This window comes from Vulpes lagopus, chromosome 10, assembly GCF_018345385.1.
Source record: "Vulpes lagopus strain Blue_001 chromosome 10, ASM1834538v1, whole genome shotgun sequence".
Classification (NCBI taxonomy): Eukaryota; Metazoa; Chordata; class Mammalia; order Carnivora; family Canidae; genus Vulpes; species Vulpes lagopus.
This window is the reverse complement of record NC_054833.1, coordinates 77,576,220-77,594,399: the sequence shown is the minus strand read 5'-3', so window position 1 is coordinate 77,594,399 and position 18,180 is coordinate 77,576,220. Positions and strand designations below refer to the sequence as shown.

Sequence of the window (18,180 nt, the reverse complement as noted above, 5' to 3'; positions counted from 1 at the left end):
AGCAAATAAATAATTATGCAAATAATTATTGTTACCCTCATGATAAGTGATTTAAAAGAAAAGCACAGTATGCAAGGAAAATAAAAGTAGGTGGGACACCTGGGTGGCTCAGTGGTTGTGCGTCTGCCTTTGGCTCAGGGCATGATCCCGGAGTCCCAGGATTGAGTCCCACATCGGGCTGCCTGCATGGAGCCTGCTTCTCCCTCTGCCTATGTCTCTGCCCTCTCGCTGTGTCTCTTATGAATAAATAAGTAATCTTAAAAAAAAAAAAAAGCAAGAAAATAAAAGTAGGAGTCCTGACCCCAATATAGCCACCACTGGACACAATTACAAATGAGCTGATTTATAATTTAGTCTGTATGAAGTATACCCTCAAAGCCTACTGTAGCCAACCTGCCTAACCCAGTCTGGATAATCAAGGAAGGCTTTCCTGAGAAAGTGACATTCAAGGTGACATGTCATGAGAAGGAAGAAATGAGAAGAAAAGCAACGTAGGCAGTTGGAATACTGAGTATGAAAGGTTGGAGGCCTTTCAGGAAAATGTTAATTTTCTATCAAAGACTAACAAAAAAGTAGTGCCTCTTTCATACTTAAGAAATTTTTCCGGCTTTGAGTATTATATTAAGCAATCTAATTACAAACAATTCATACTACTTACTGCTTCATATTCCAATTCTGATAAAAGTCTGAAATGTTCTTTCCCCAATAATAGTAACTTGCTCCTTCCTGTGACAGGACTGACTTCCAGGTGAGTAAAATAAAACACTACAAAGAGCAATCCAAAACTACCGAAACAAAGGAGTAACTTCCATTTATTCTTTCTTAAACTTTCTTTAAATAGCTCCTTCTTGTTAGGAGGAAGTGCCTGCCACCATTTCCTTATGCCCCTAGAGCAGAAAAAAAATTCAAAGTTCTGACAATAGTATCAGCACATATCACCAAAACTTAATCTTATGCTAGGATTTTACGTCATCAAACACTTGAATTTTTGTGATATATTTCTCCGTGTAGATGAATTTTTTCAATTTATACAATTCTTGGCTAAATAATGAAAAAGTATTCAGTTATATAGAACTATAATTAAAAATTCTAGTGTTAAAAAAATTCTAATGTTCACTTAAATTTTCTTAAGTTTTTTTAAAGATGAACAATAAAGGAATAGCAATTTTACACAACTACCATTAGTTAACATTTATTGACTGTTTACTACATGCAAACTACTATTCTAGTCGTTATATATAGGTCATCTCTTTTAACCTTCACATTAACCCTGTTTCAGAAGAGAATACTGAGCAAAGCAACTTGTCCAAGGTTGCAGAAGTAACCAGCTAAGACAGTGTGACTCCAGAGTCAGAGTACTTAACCACTTAATAGGAATGAACTGCCCTAACATGCTTTTGAGGGGGTTATGGTACAATAATCTATACCTCTAACCATGATCCTCCCTACTGGTCATCAGAATTCTGGCACAATCTGCCAGGACTTCAAGCAAGGTACTAAGGAAAAAACCTCAGCACTGAGTTTTAGAAATAACTATTGCTCACTACCAAAAAAACCACTATTCCCCCAAGAACGCGACAAAGGAGAAGAGCATAAACACTGTAAGTAAGGAAATAAGAGGAACACCTGCGTGGCTCAGTAGTTGAGCATCTGCCTTTGGCTCAGGGCATGATCCCAGGGTCCTGGAATTGAGTCCAGCATCAGGCTCCCCGCAGGGAACCTGCTTCTCCCTCTGCCTCTGTCTCTGCCTCTCTCTCTATGTGTCTCATGAATCAATAAATAAATAAAGTCTTTTTTAAAAATAAGGAAATAAGAGACTGTACAGCTAACACATGAGGAGGTCCACTTCCTACCAGGCAACAATACTCTCTGCTGGTTATCAGGGTTCACAGACATTTTGACAAGCAATGTTTTCAACACTGGGACAAACTTTTTCCTCATAAGCTCATCTGTGAAATCACAACAAAAACTTAAGATACATACATCATTCTCTTGACAAAATTTATCTTATAAAATAACTTCAAGTTATCTTAATTTTATTAAGTGATACACTTAAAATGCCTCAAAGTGTTTCAAGCTGAAGAGACTTATTTTCTATTTAAAACTAACTATAGGGATGCCTGGGTGGGTCAGTAGTTGAGCATCCGTCTTCAGCCCAGGAAGTGATCTTGGAGACCCAGGATCAAGTCCCACATCGGGCTCCTGCATGGAGCCTGTTTCTCCCTCTGCCTGTGTCTCTGCCTCTCTCTGTGTGTCTCTCATGAATAAATAAACAAAATCTTAAAAAAAAAAAAAAACTATATGTGACTTATTTTCTGCTTAAAATTAAGATGATAACACAGCTTAAAAAATGTCATTATAATAGTAAAAACAACAAAAAGTTAAAAATAATGATTAAAAAGGATGAAAAGAGCCATTGGCCTAAGAACCTGGGCTGAGTTGTGACAAAGATTCTCTCTTCCATCAGACTCTACTCAGGCTCCCCTGAACTTTTTTCAACTAGGCCTCACCTTTGGACTTCTGTATCTCATCTCTTCATTGTCCAGTTTTCAGCAAGAATCCCACTAAATCAGTTTAGCCAGAACCCCCCACCCTTCATATCTGATTACCTCAGAATCTGATCAGGTTCCTCATCATTCACCAGCCTCCAAGTCATGTCTGACCCTCACCTGCCTTCAGCAAAAAGCCTCGTAGGGTCAGGTCAGGGAGAACCACCCCGTACTCCTGATATTTTCTCTTACTAATTTTCCATCCACCAAACCTCACCTTGGCTATAAATTCCCACTTACCCATGCTGTATTCAAAATTAACTCTGGTTCTATACTTAGGTCTCTTCCCGTACTGCAACAGTCCTGCATAAAATGTTTACTGCTTTAACTGTGGGCTAGCTCTGATTTTCTTTGACGGCCATTACTTACATTCAGAGCTAACACAGGGGCAGCCCCAGTGGCTCAGCGGTTTAGTGCCACCTTCAGCCCAGGGCCTGATCCTGGAGACCCAGGATAGAGTCCCACATCGGGCTCCCTGCAGGGAGCCTGCTTCTCCCTCTGCCTGTGTCTCTGCCTCTCTCTGTCTCTCATGAATAAGTAAATAAAATCTTAAAAAAAAAAAAAAAAAAAAAAGAGCTAACATAGCTGTATTTTTTCTGAGTGCCAATGTCAAATCTTAGGAACACAATACATTAGAGAGTACAAGTTCTCGATTTCTGATAAAAAGAAAATTGGTTTGGTTAGTATGGGAGGAGGAAGGCTAGAAGGGCCTTCATAGTCATCAAATATAAGAAAGCTTGATGAAGAAACAATGCTTAACTTTACCTTTCTTCAATCTTCATGGAGCAAATAAGAGAAAACAAGATTATTTAGGGGAGAAGGTTTAAATTAAAGTATTATTTAGCTATAAAAATGTAATTATTATGAAGGAGTACCCAAGAGAAAATAACAAAGATGTGCTGGAAATAGAAGAAATAAATAAATACTAATTAGGAACACCTGGGTGGCTCAGCGGTTGAGCATCTGCCTTTGGCTCAGGGTGTGATCCTGGAGACCTGGGATCAAGTCCCACATCAGGCTCCCCGCAGGAAGCCTGCTTCTCCCTCTGCCTATGTCTCTGCCTCTTTCTGTGTGTCTCTCATGAATAAATTAATAAAAAGAATTTAAATAAAAGAAAAATAAATAGCAATTAAGTGTTAACTTGGCTAGGAAGGAGCCCATTCTTAATTAAGTGAAGTTCTTCAGTTTCATGACACATTGCCTCAGATTCCATAAACTTAACATGTTTGTTACTATTCTTACACACAAGCCATAACCAACATTTCTCATTCTTATAATCATAAACATAAGATTCTTTAAAAAGTGTCTATAAAATTTCTTAGAGATATTTTTATACTATAATATACAATAAATTAGGGCACCTGGGTGGCTCAGTCAGTTAAGCATTCTATTCTTGAATCTGGCTCAGTTCTTGATCTCAGGGTCATGGGATCGAACCCTGTGTCAGGCTCCATGCTCAGCACAGAGTATACTTAGGATTCTCTCTCTCTCTACCCCCTGCGCTGTCAATAAATAAATAAATAAATAAATAAATAAATAAGTAAGTAAGTAAATAAAATCTTTAAAAAAATAATATGCAGTAAACTATTTCAAGATTACTAAATCATACTTAACAAAACTGTGTAGAACCAATTGTTCAGAAACTTAATTTTGAGCTGAATATGGAAATGGGAAATCTAACAAGTTTTCATTAAAAATATAGTTTATAGGGATCCCTGGGTGGCGCAGCGGTTTAGCGCCTGCCTTTGGCCCAGGGCGCGATCCTGGAGACCCGGGATCGAATCCCACGTCAGGCTCTCGGTGCATGGAGCCTGCTTCTCCCTCTGCCTGTGTCTCTGCCTCTCTCTCTCTCTCTGTGACTATCATAAATAAATAAAAATTAAAAATATATATATAGTTTATAATAAAAATATAGTTTTTAATATAAAAGTTTATTTTTTAAAAGCTTTTTACCTGCCTACAATGATTGCAAATAGTTTCTGCACTGGTTTAAGAAGTATCAACAAGAGAGGAACTGGAGCAGCTTGAAACCGAGGAGAAGTGTGGAAACTCCTGGTGTCTCTTTTGGGAAGACAGTTTAAAGGATGCAATAGTGAAAGGGCAGGAACTCCTGCAACTTCTTTTATCAGTAGCTGTCTCGAAAAAGAGCCATTCCACGCAGTACAGTTTGGGGTAACCATCCCAAATTCCTTACATCTTGTGCTCAAGAGGCATTTCGGTCGTTTGTTATTAAAAGTCCTACAGAAATAAAAATTTTCAGGCAGAAAAGTCAACCTATCACACTGATTCACTTCCAGACCCTGACACTTATTAACTATCTGACTAATGTGATGACAGTCAGGTGAGGTCACAGTTAGTGTGTTACATCTTCTCCAGTTGGTCAGCAAATGTATTCGGAAGAAAACACAGTTTCTAGTAGCATATTGCAGTCCACAAATGAAGCTCATCTTTCTTCTCCTTGATTATCTGAAACACACACACACAAAAAATAAGTTCTAAATATCTCTGGAAAATACTTATTTACAAAGCCTGGAACATAACCCTTAAGAAACAGGTGTGTCAATTGTTCTTCCCTTAACACATCTCAGACTGAATTACCTTAGGTTTCCACCACCATCCCTCAGTAATGCCTGTCGGCAATGCAAAACAAACAGGTTTTACCCACTTTTTTTTACTCTGACACATACTCTAGAAACTTGGGATTTTTTTTCTTTTCGTTTTTGAGTTTTAGTTGGGGGAAGTCTGTTTTTATTTTAACAGCTAAATTACAGGAGAATTAAGAAATGGATTAAGCAAAAATAACCACAGATTTTAGGAACTGGCAGTAAGTAGGAGGAAAAAGCATGTAAAGGAATAGTAAAATCTAAGTTTTAAAATATATTTTTTAAAATAGAAACCTGATCCTTTCAAATATAATCCTCACACTTCTGAATGGGGGCAAGATGGAATAAAAGGAACCAGACTTATCCTTCCACTGAACAAACAGAATAATAAAACAATGGTTTCAACACATTAGACGTTAGACAATGAAGACCAGTGACCCCTGAGTGATGGGAAACAAATGTGATGAGCCCTACAATTGCCCCTGCTTCCTGCCTGGAGAGTTTCCAGGCTACTAAGTAGAGAGGGGAAGCCTAGCCCAGCCCAACAGCACTCCTAAATTGGAGAGGTGAAGCTGGGAGTTCAAGCAGGCCACAGTAGCTAGACCCCACAGAATGGAATACAAGAGAAGACTGTGCAGGGAAAGAACTCCAGAGGGTGTTGTGCAGGAAAATCTGCCTCCAGTACTCATCTCAGTTCTAAACAGGGCACTCACTCATGTTAGGAAAGTCCCTGGAGATGGGAAAGAATCACCTGACAGGATTAGAGGAGCAAAATTCAGGGCTCAAGGAGGGCAGAGTGTAGTGCCGATTTCTATCTTTCAAAGTGGAAAACCTTTGAATTCCTGGGGCACCAGTGTACTCAGAAGGGTTTTACCTCATTAGAGAAAAATTAGTCCCAGACTAAAAGCTACTCTGACCCTACCTAACAAAGATTAAAAGCAATACTCAAAATGATCAAACTGTTTCTAAGGAACTTCTCCACATCCTAGAAAAAAGCTCAAAATTAGTTACAAGAATATAAAAAAAAAAAAAAGAAAAAAAACCCCCACCATTTAATAAGGTACAATTTATAATTAAAAATTACCAGGCAGCAAAGATATAGGATATGTGAACCATGATTATGAAAAATATTAATAAAAACTCACTCCTAAGTAACATGAATGACAGCATTGATAGGTAAGGATATTAAAGTAGTTATTACAACTACATTCCATGTCTTTAAGAACTTAAAAGAAAAATCTGAGAATTTAAAGTAGAGACATGGAATATGTTGTTTTAATAGAACTACACTCAACTTCTAGACAAGAAAACTACAGTGTCTTTGATGAAAATTATATTGGATGAGGGACCCCTGGGGTGACTTAGTGGTTGAGCATCTGCCTTTGGCTCAAGGCGTGATCCTGGGGTCCTGGGATTGAGTCCTGCATCAGATTCCTCCCTCAGGGATCTGCTCCTCCCTCTGCCTATGTCTCTGCCTCTGCCTCTCTCTGTGTACCTCTCATGAATAAACAAAATCTAAAAAAAAAAAAAAAAAAAAAATTAAACAAGAAAATTACATTGGATGAGACTAACAGACTAGATACCTTAACAATGAAATAAAGACTTGTGAACTTGACATATCAATAGAAACCAAGAAAACTAAGAGGGAAAAAAAGAGCACAGAGCATCAGTGAAGTATAGGATAACTCAAGTGGCCTAATGCATGTATAACTGGAGTCCCTGAAAAGAGGGGAGGGATGGTAAACAAAAATACTTGAAAAAATAGTGGCCAACATTTTCCAACTTTGATGAAAACTATAAACCTACAAATCCATGAAATTTAAAAGCCACACAAACAATGAACACAAAGGAAACTTACTTCAAGGCATATCTTAATCAAATTTCTTAAAACCAGTGGAAGAGAAAATCTTAAATTTGACATCCTTGATGAAATGGACCAATTCCTTGAAAAACAAAAACTACCAAGCTAACTCAGAAAGAAATGGATACATCTGAAGAGCCCTATATCTATTTTTTTTTAATTGAACTCATAGTTTAAAAACCTTCCCACAAAGAAAGCTCCAGGCCCAAACAGCTTCACTGGGCAACTCTATCAAACATTTAAGAATTAATAATAATTCTATTCAAACTCTTCCAGGAAACTGAAAAGAAAGGAATACTTTGCATTTTATTCAGCATTACTGTGATACTAAAGCCAGGAAAAAAATTACAAGAAGACGATAGAGTAGTATCTCTCATGAACACAGACACAAAACTTAAGATGTTAGGGCAGCCCTGGTGGCGCAGCTGTTTAGCACCGCCTGCAGCCCGGGGCCTGATCCTGGAGACACGGGATCAAGTCCCACGTCGGGGTCCCTGCATGGAGCCTGCTTCTCCCTCTGCCTGTGTCTCTGCCTCCCTCCCTCCCTCCCTCCCTCCCTCTCTCTCTGTCTCTATGAATGAATAAATAAAATCTTTAAAAAAAAAAAAGATTTTAGAAAATCAAATTTAACAATATATAAAAAGACTACATCATGACCAGCTGAGATGTGTTCCAGGAATGGAAATTTGAGTAAAAAATTCATAAATCAATGTAATCTACCCTATTTATTGAAAAAGAAACACCACATAATCATCTCAGTAGATACAGAAAAAGCATTTGATAAAATCGAACATCCAACCCTGATAAAAAAAAAAAAAAAACCCTCTCAGTAAACTAAGACATCTACAGAAAACTATAACCAACAGCATATTTATTGGTTAAAGACTATACTTTTTGCCTAAGTTTAGGATCAAAGCAAGGATGTTTGCTCTCACCGCTTAAATACAATATTGTACTGGAGATCCTCAACAATACAACAGAACAAATGCATAACTAAATAAATGGCATCCAGACAAGAAACATAAAAGCTAAATGGTCTTTATGCCTATATATGCCTATATAACATGACCATCTATATAAAAAATCCAAAGGAATCTACAGAAAAGTTATTACAAGGAGTTTAGCAAGGGGGTAGGATACAAAAGCAATATACAAAAGCAATTTTATCTCTATATACTATCAAGTGATAGAAGCCAGACTGTACTTCCTCCAAAAACATGCATAATTCTATGATTCCAGCTCTATAATATGAACTGTAGAAAACGCAAAATAATTTATAGTTACAGAGAGATCAATGATTGCTTGAGGACAGGAAGGTAAAGAAGATCAGGAAAGGAATTACAAAGTTGGGAGGTAATGAGTATGTTCATTATTTTGATTGTGGTGTTAGTTTCACAGGTGTACACATGTGACAAAACTTATAATACACAGCTTAAATACGTACAATTCATTTTACATCAATTATACATCACTTAAGCTATTTTTCAAAAGATACTAAAAAAAGAACAATCAAATGCAATGTATGGACTCTGAATAGATCTTGGTTTGAAGGAAAAAAAATCAGCTTTAGAGGACAATTGGTACTATTGGGGGAATTTGCACATGGATTTACTTTTAGGTTATTTTAGGGTTAAGTACTGCTTATTAGGTGAAAATGATGTGGTTATGTAGGTGAATATCCTACACCTGAGTACTTACTGAAGTATGTTTTTATGATGAATAAAATTTACTTTCAAATTGTATAACAAATACGCACACACACACAACCACACACCCCATAAAGCCAATGCAGTTAAATATTAACATTCATCTAAATTGTGGTTATGCATGTGTTCATTAAAATTCTTTTTGGAAAAAAAAAAATAAATAAATGATAAATAAATAAATATTTTTGGTTTTTCTGTTTCAAAATCTTCATAATAAAAGTTGGAGGAAAATATGTAAATCTAACTCAAACTAGACTAATACAATATTATCTAGAAAGATGCTTCAGAACACCAGTTTTAAAAAACCGTATTAACTATACAGCAAACTATTTGAAAGTCACTCAAAACTTTTATATACTTTATACATTCCACCCTTACATTATTAACATATAATGTGAATAAAGGGCATGCTAAGTAAACATTAACTCCAAGTTAACCTTTTGGAATTACTATCCATTTTAAATGAGTCCAAACTTGATACATAATAATCTGATGTCATTAACAAGATACTTTCTAGGTTTTTTTCTTTTCTTTTTCTGAATCAAACCGAAGCCTAGAAATCATTTCAAAACTAAATTTTAGTAGCTAGTAAGGTTCTTCATTGGCTAGGTGACTTGTGACTTACACATGCAGCATAAAATACAATCCCTGCCCTCATGGATGTTATCTAATAGAGGAGGGCAAAGGTACCTAAGACTACTTAGTAGCGGACAATATAGTTCTTCATTAAGTGTTATGCACTATATAAATTTTTTAAAAAGAAAGGACATCCATGAATAGCAGAATAGTTCAAGGCAACTATTATTTTTTAGGCCATTTGGGCAGATGCAGAAAAAACTGTTTCAAATGGGAAAGTATACTTAAGGTTTAAAAACAGAAAGTCAAAAAAAAAAAAAACAGAAAGTCAGGGACGCCTGGGTGGCTCAGCGGTTGAGGGTCTGCCTTTGACTCAGGGCATGACCCCAGGGTCTGGGATCCAGTCCCACATCGGGCTCCTGCGGGGAGCCTACTTCTCCATCTGCCTGTGTCTCTCCTTCTGTCTCATGAATAAATAAATAAAATCTTTAAAAAAAAAAAAAGTCATCTGCTAGAAGTCAAACTGCATAAACAACACAAATCCACATTCTTTTACTATAGGAGGTAAGCTTCAGACACTTGCTCAATCGCACTCCCCTTTTATAAGGGCATCCTAAAACCTCAATTTAAGGGATAGGCCGACTGTCACTCTTCCCCAGTGACCCCTGCCATTGGCCACAGAGCTAGGATATCTGACATAGAGGTGAGGCAGTATCAGGCAAAGGAGTAAGGGCATGTATAAACTGGGGTTATAGTTGGTGTCATGGTAACACAAAGCCATCTGCAAGCAAGAACTGCAAACAAAAACCTTTGCAAAAGAGAAGTGGATCAACAAAAAGGACAATAGAATCAATGTGCATAAAATAAAAGATCATGAAGTCTCAGGGAAAGAAAGAGAGGGAGCAAGATTCATACTTTCCTAGTTCCCAAGAATCCATTGTACTTCCTAAATTTAACTGAGCTTTATGACCTTTTACTTTCTTCCTCAAACAATTCTCTCTCAAAGGGTTTCTGTATCTAAGAACAAGTTATAGGGCAGGGACGCCTGGGTGGCTCAGCTGTTGAGGGTCTGCCTTCAGATCACACCCCAGGGGTCTGGGATAGAGTTCAGCATCCGGCTCCCCGCAGAGAGTCTGCTTTTCCCTCTGCCTATGTCTCTGCCTCTCTCTGTGTGTCTCTCAAGAATAAATAAATAAAATCTTAAAAAAAAAAAATTACAGGGCATAAAACAGTTACACTTGTTTTACATGCAAGCTGATAACATTTTAATATTATACATGCTGCTTACTAGAATTAGCTAAGGGTTTCTTCTAGACTTTGCAAAGCTGAATTCCCAATTTTCAACACTGAATCAGTTCCAGATTAGTACTGGATTATCTCTGCAGTGACTTTACCATACAAAAGACCTCAATCCACATTAAATCAGTCATGTCAATTTATCTCAACCTAGCCCTTCCTGGGCTCTGTGGCTTTAGGCTGTAGATTACTACATACCCTCCAATGTCTCTGCCTATTAAACAACCAACTCCTATCTGCCTAGTTCATTTCTCACCCCCAAACAAGAACTAAAGCAGTCTTTCTAAAACGCAAAATCAGACAACAGAATCCTACTCCCACAACTCACATGAAGTCCTACAATGCTAAATACTATGCAGCCATTTTTAAAAATGGAGATTTGTGTAATGACAAAGAGACACAAACCTTAAAAATAACAACAAATGCTACTTGCAAGAATTCTATAGGTCAGGAACGGCAAACTCAGATGTGTAAACCAGCCCTGCACAACAGAAATGTCTACAATTATGGAAATGTGTCTCTGTTGTCCAATATGGTATCTCCCACCTATGGGTACTGTACTATATCGCTTGAAATGCGGCTGGTGTGACTGAGCAACAGAATTTTTAATCAACTTTAGTTAATTTAAAACAAAATGGCCATCGGTGACTAGTGCTACTATAGTTAACAGTGCACTGTTGGGTCCAGTCGGTAGGGTCCAGGCAAAGCCATAGTGATATAAACGCAAATTCATGCCCATACAAGGAAGGTACAAGTATAATGGAACTTGAGCTTAGTGTTACCAAACAGTTCAATATTTTCAAAAGACAGTAATTCAAACTTTTAATTAAAGTTATCAGTTTTAAAATGCTGGCAACAAACTTAAAAAAGAAAACAAAGTTTTTAACCACCTTGGCCAAACACATACACCAGACCCCACTCAGTTTTTGACCTCTGAATGATGTTATTCATTCATTAAATATTTAATGAGTGCCTCCTACATGCCATATCACATGCCATTCTGGATGCTGGAGATACCACAGGAAATAAAGAAGACAAAAATCTCTGCCCAATTTGCAAAAAATAGTAATGCTGAAATATGCTAGTATATACAAATAGAAATTAAAAATCTAAAGTAAAACGTAGCAAACCATTCATTGTGATTACTTTGAGTGGCAAAATGGTAGGTGTAAAGGATTTAGTATTCTCCTCATGTATTTCTGTGCTGTTTAAATGTTTACAAGGATGTATTATTACTCTTATAAGCCCCAAAACCAAAAAGGCAACTATTTTTATAATTTCCAACAGTTTCTATCGGTTTCAGTAAACTCCTCTACATGGAAGACCAGGCCTCTCACGATGCCACCTCCCACTACTTCTCCAGGCACCTTCCCCCAGCTCCTACCCATTCCTAAGCTCCAGACCCACTGATTTACCAACACCCCTCAGAAAAGCTCTCATCTCTATTTCTATGCACATTTATTACACTGCTTAGCTCTGTAATTACAGCAAGCAACTCTTGATCATCCCTCAAGACTTATGTGGAATCTTTAAAAAAAAAAAAAAAAGTCTCTCCCAGAAGGTATAAGCAAAAGCTCCAAACATCACATGAACATAACTAAAAACATTTTCATTTGTATCACTGACAATCAAGCGTCATTTAGAACAGAAACAGTGCCTGATATTTTGCGATGCGTGGTTTATCCTCAAGAAAGGGGAAAGAAATCTATTTATACATCTTCCAAGAGCCAACACCAGGCTACACCCAGCCTAAAAAAGAATCAGGGTTGACACATCCTCTTCAAAGAACCGTGCCAGGCCAACAAACATAGCTGGCAAACCTCTAAGACTACAAAATTAACGAGGTGAGGAAAATTAAACAATCTGGATGGTTAGCCTAAGAACATTTCAGATCCTGAGTTCCTTTAAGTACTGTCTCAGAATGAGCAAGTACAGCACTCACTGGCGCTCACGGCTGAAGCCTGGAAGACGGTTTTCACAAGTCTGCTGAAAATGACTATTTCTTCTCTAGTTTCTATGGAAACAGCTGTCAGACTGGCAAAAAGAAAAAAAAATAGGACATGTACTTTAATCATTCAAGCAAAGTGTACACATGATGGAAAGCCTTTAAATAAATAAATAAGTAAATAAGTAAATAAATAAATAAATAGGAAGGCAACAGACTTGGGTTTCAAGCTTTCAAATGTCAGACCGCACCCCTTCCCCGTGGCCGAGCTGATGCATGTTCTAAGTCTGCATCACTGGAGCGAGGGCCACATGGCATCGGTGGCAGTGGTGATAGTTGATCAATCCCTGAATTCCAAATGAGGGGTCTTCATCGCAACCCCCCCAACCCTGGACTAAAATTTCTCATTGAGGCTCCACGGTGCAGTTAAACTGCTGCTCTGTTCTACACAGGCCAGTGGCATTATTTAAAAGCCATAAAAAGTGACTCCTGGGGGGGGGGGGGGCGACAGCCCAGGTGGCTCAGTGGTTGAGCACCTGCCTGCAGCCCAGATCCTGACCCCGGAGACCTGGGATCGAGTCCTGCGTCGGGCTCCCTGCGTGGAGCCTGCGTCTCCCTCTGCCTGTGTCTCTCCTCTTTCTCTCCCTGTGTCTTTCATGAATGATAGATAAAATATTTTAAAAAATAAAAATAAAAAAAATATTTAAAAAAATTTTTTTTTTTTTTTTAAAAAGTGACTTCTTGCAGACTGGTTCGTGAAGAAATTATCACAACTGCCTAGAACCGTTTAGAGACGAGGACGTGCTCAGCTCTTCGCTGCACAGGGTTTAGGTAGGAAACTTTGCAAAGCTAAGGGAGGGGCCCCCCCCGCCCCCCGAGTCGCTTTAGGCCGCTAGAAGCGGTTTTCCGCAGGTGAAGGTGTTGGTCCGAGGCACCCCACGCTGCGTCAATACTATTTAAAATTAAAAATTAAAAAAATTAAAAATTAAAAAATATAAAATTAAAAAAATTTTAAAAATTAAAAAAATTAAAAAGGAGCCGCAAATGAGAAAGAAAGGCAGAGGGGAGAGGCTGGGCACCCCCCGACACCAAGTCCACCTGCGCACTTACACCCCCAGGTTGGCAGCGCAGCACCCGGGGCCCTGCGCATCCCCGGAGGGGGGGGGGGGGGGGGGCGGCGAGGCTGGACCCTCCCCCCTCCTCTTCCCCTCGCCCCCTGCCCGCCCACGCCGGACGCCCCTGCCCCCAAGTGCCCCCCTCAGCCTCCCCCTGGAAGTTCTCCCACCCCAACTCCTAAACCAAGAGCGGAGGCGTCCCGCCAGGACAGACCCCAGCAGCGGCGAACGCCGAGACTCCTCCGGCCGGGCTCCTGCGCAAGCGCACACCCCGCCCCAGAAGCCCCGCCCCCTCACTTCCTGCCCTCTGCCCGGGCCCGGGCGCCTTTGGCTCCGCCCACCGCGGGCAGTCGCCACACCCGCCCAGAGTGGCCCTCCCCGCGGCCGCGGACCGGGAGCCACTGTGGCGCGCTGGCGCCCCCGCGCGGCCGGAGGAGGGACGTGGCTGCGGGCTGGGCGGTCGGCCCTGGCTGGTCCTCACTCCTGTCCAGGAACCTGACTCTCGGGACCTCTAAAGAATGATCCTTGATGGGCTTGATGGGATGAGCACTGGGTGTTTATGCTATATGTTGGCAAATTGAACTCCAATTAAAAATAAATAAATTAAATAAATAAATAAATAAAGCAAGCAAGCAAGCAAGCATTATATATTGCTTTAAAAAAAAAAAAAAAAAAAAAAGAATGATCCAGGCAAAGGTGTGACTGCTCAAGATTCTCAGGCAGTCCTGGCCAAAGCGAAGGAGACTCGAGGGCTGCCAAAGGACGAAGGCTTCTTGGTTGTGAAGTTGCAATGATAGAAGTACCCTTTGGAGCGAGAGAATTCTCTGCTTTCGCGTGACCTGTGAAATGGCACATTTTGAGAACAATGAAGCATCTGGAAGTCACCGGAAATTAGCTAGCCACAAAACAATGTGTACAGTATGTTCCATTTATGCCACCAAAAAATAGCCAGCACCAAGGGCGTTCTAGGTGCCAGGGGTACAGCAGGGAACCAGGTAGAGATGTGACATTCATGGAGCTTGTATCCCGGCGAGGAAATCTAGGCAGTCAGCAAGCAAACAGGTAAATAAACACGGTATCAGATAGTGGTATGATGCTACAGCAGTATGTTATATGTATTTTCAATGCATGATGAAAAACATCTTGATAAACACTATAAACAGTTTTAGAGGATTTACAAGATTATAAGCAATGTTTTCTTTGCCTCCCTTATTTGTGTTTTATAAACTTGTCTTTTACTTTGAAGGAACTATCTTGGCAGATCCCTTGACCATTGGTTCCCTAAACATTGAAGCAGCAGGGACTCCTGGGTCGCTCGGTGGTTGAGCGTCTGTCTTCGGCTCAGGTCATGATCCTGGGGTCCTGGAATTGAGGCCTGCATCGGGCTCCCTGCAGGGAGCCTGCTTCTCCCTCTGCCTATGTCTTTCCCTCTGTGTGTGTGTGTGTGTGTGTGTGTGTGTGTCTCATGAATAAATAAATTAAAAATCTAAAAAAAAAAAAACACCCAAAAACAAAAAATCTGAAGTGGCAGGTCCCTGAATCTTCATGGGTTTATCTGAAGTGCATGTGCCTCACCAAATGTTCCAATATACGAGCTATCTCTTGCTCAGGATGCCTGTTCAGCATGTTGTTATCAGTATAACAGATGGGGTGCGGTTCTCTGGGATGTGCAGATGGTCCAGATCCCTTTGGACTGGAGATCTGTATTAAGACAGATCACCAAGATGATACAATGACTATCATCAGGTCTACTATGTAGTTAAATCCACAGTTGTCTATAAACTATTCTCCTGGTTTCTGAAGAAGCCAGACTGGCAAATTAAATGAAGATGTGAGAGGAACAACTACCTTGTATCCTTTAGGTCTTTAATGGTGGCATTAATCTCTACCATCATCATCCTTTCCCCTTGGATGAAATATTGCTTTGGCTGATTATCTCAACTCAGTAGGGAAGGGACAGTTTTAGTGGCTTTCATTTGGTTTTCCCCACCATGAACTCAAGACCAGGGACATAATGTGGAGCTTGCTCTCAATATATAGTCCCAATTATGCACTCAGGGGCTGAGGTAAGACCAGTGGATGGGTCTATGTTCCCATGGACTCAAGGTAAGCTGGATGTTATCCAGGACTCTGTTTATTACCTGACCTCCATAAGTCCCACTCTTACAGAGGGGCCATGATAACACTTTGGGTTTCTGGGTAACAAGACTCATTCAGGTCCTGCAAAATTTCTGGGTGTTTGTTTCCCCAACATATAGTTAGCTGTGAAAATGGTCATAGGCCATAGAGTAATCACTGTAGTAAATGTTTGTTTCAGGGTTGCAGGGTCCTGCCTAAGGACCCAACCCCCTCTTTAGTCAATGGATTCTGTGGTCTTGGTCTGAAGATTGACTTAGATCTGAGAACTCAGCAAGAAGCATGACCTTTTTAATAGAGCAAGCACTGTCAGACTCCTGCTTCTCTATTCTTGCCTTCTTTTTGAATAGATATTAAGCAGCACCCTACTGGCTGCCTGTCTGTTTTTCCCCTAGAGACACCTTGTACTATTAAATACCTTAAAAGCCTCTGAGGATCAGGTCCCCTGTGCAGCCCCTCTTAACTTGCCAGCTATTATAGTAATTACAGCCTCCAGGCTTCTCATGGTTAAAGCCACCACCTGGTTTCTATTGCTTCAGGATGCTGTCATTACCAACCAAGATATTACCAACCCCAGCCCTGTGATTGCTTCTCTTCCCATCATCCCAGGCCTGCAGAAGAGAGCCCCCTCTGAACTTCATAGGCATGCTGATACCTCTCTCACGAGGACATTTCTCATTGCCATTGTGTATGGTCTGTCCTTTGGGACTCCTGTGGAGCATAACCCTCTGTCTGTCTTCTGGTTCCAGCAAGCCCACTTCCCTCAGGACATTCTTTTCTTCCTCAACAGTCTGCGAGGGCAATTCAGCTGCCTTCTTCCCTGGAGACTTCCCTTGGCTGAGGTTGATATAACCTGCCTCATCCAAGAATATGACTTCTCTCCAGGGACAACATGCATCCAGTGACTGATGGATTTAAGAGGTACAAAGGAGATACAAACCCTTGTGCCTCAATTGAGGACAACCCAGCAAGGCAACTCCAGCTCCACAGCTCTCCATAGGATTGGCTGAGTAGCACCACTTCTCCCTCTGCCCAGTTCTCTGTCCTTTACTTATAGATGTCATCTCCGATGACCCCTCCATCACATCCCAAAAACCCTGCACACAGAGACTTAATCTCAGAGTCTGTTTTCAGGCAACCCAACCCAAGGTAACTCAGTTTTCTCCAGAAGTAGAAGATGCTTGGATACAGAAAGACTTTCATCAACACTTCCCAGAGGAAGTACCAGAAGCTGAATCCTGAGGTAAAGGGAGTGTAACTGAAGAATTGTGAAGCTCAAATTGTTTTAAAACCAGGTGTAGACAGAAGCTCAACAGACCATGCAGCTCTCTGCTGATCTCGATTTGATTCAGGTTGCAAGCCAGGCAAAATGGCCACAGGATTTGGTAAGGGTCACAAATTTGGCTGCAATGGACAGGTGGTACCTTGACTAAAGTGACCTTTCATTTTTCTTGAACATGTGCCAGGCAGTTCCAAATGATGGAATTGACAGGTTCTGAATCTGAAATCACCCCAGTGTAGACAACTGTAGCATCTTCCTTTCCCTGTTCTACTTCGACAAAACTAGCTCAGCATTTTCTTCATCCATAGGCTCCACTTACTTTATTTCTTCTCTGGCAACCCAGCTTTTCTTCCTACAGAACATGAACAGAGATGCCTTTAACTTTTTTTTCTTTTTGGCTTGAAGAGAATAGTCACACCAAGTTCTAGAGTGTTATTTTCATAAATTGCCTCCTGGATTGTTATGCTCCAGCTTACTGAGCGGTCTCCCTGTCTTGGTCTCATGCCTCTTGTCCAAATGGCAGGCACCTGGCCCCAGGTCCTGAAGTTGGGGGCCAAGATGATGCTATATGGGTTGCCAACTGCAAGCCAGGCCCAAGAGGAAGGCCACCGCTTCGATGCATCCTTTGCTTACTCCCCAGAGATGAGTTCTCCAGAGATTTCAGTTGAGCATTTTTCTAAGAGTCAGAACAAACTATTATTCCTTTATTGCAAGCCAGACTAGTAATACCAAGAAAAAATAAAACAAAAAAGAGAAAAGAACCTTTAACTCACTACCCAAAGATAATTAATCACTGTTAACACTCTGGTATGCAACATTCTTGAAATGCAAGATTAAAATTACTTCCAGTATTTAAAACTTTACTAGGATGAAAGATTTCTCACTGTCCTTTTAATGTGCATTCATTCCATTGATTCCTAACGATGTAAACATTTTTTCCATGCTATATGCTATTTGGATTTCTCCTTTGGCAAATATTCTGTTCATGCCTTAACCCATTTTTGTATAAAGTATTCCTTTTCATCTTATTTGTGAAAGTACTTTATATGTTTAAGAATTGTCTGTCGTTTATGTAATAAACAACATGCTTGGTATTTGTCTTTCAACCTTG

At 40.0% G+C, this 18,180-nt stretch overlaps 1 protein-coding gene across 2 annotated transcripts in view; it reads right to left on the bottom strand.

The window, feature by feature from the left end:
- The window catches only part of OMA1 (OMA1 zinc metallopeptidase), a 71,870-nt gene extending 57,944 nt beyond the window's left edge, over nucleotides 1-13,926 (bottom strand). Inside the window, exons 1-4 of one of the 2 annotated variants that reach the window (XM_041772545.1) lie at nucleotides 13,866-13,926; nucleotides 12,534-12,625; nucleotides 4,503-5,015; nucleotides 659-887 (exon numbers count right to left, since the gene is read on the bottom strand). In XM_041772545.1, coding sequence (XP_041628479.1) covers nucleotides 659-887; nucleotides 4,503-4,996 — 723 coding nt within the window. In that variant the 5' untranslated portion in view covers nucleotides 4,997-5,015; nucleotides 12,534-12,625; nucleotides 13,866-13,926. The other variant, XM_041772546.1, reaches the window with a different exon arrangement.
- Between the last annotated feature and the right edge of the window lie 4,254 nt (nucleotides 13,927-18,180).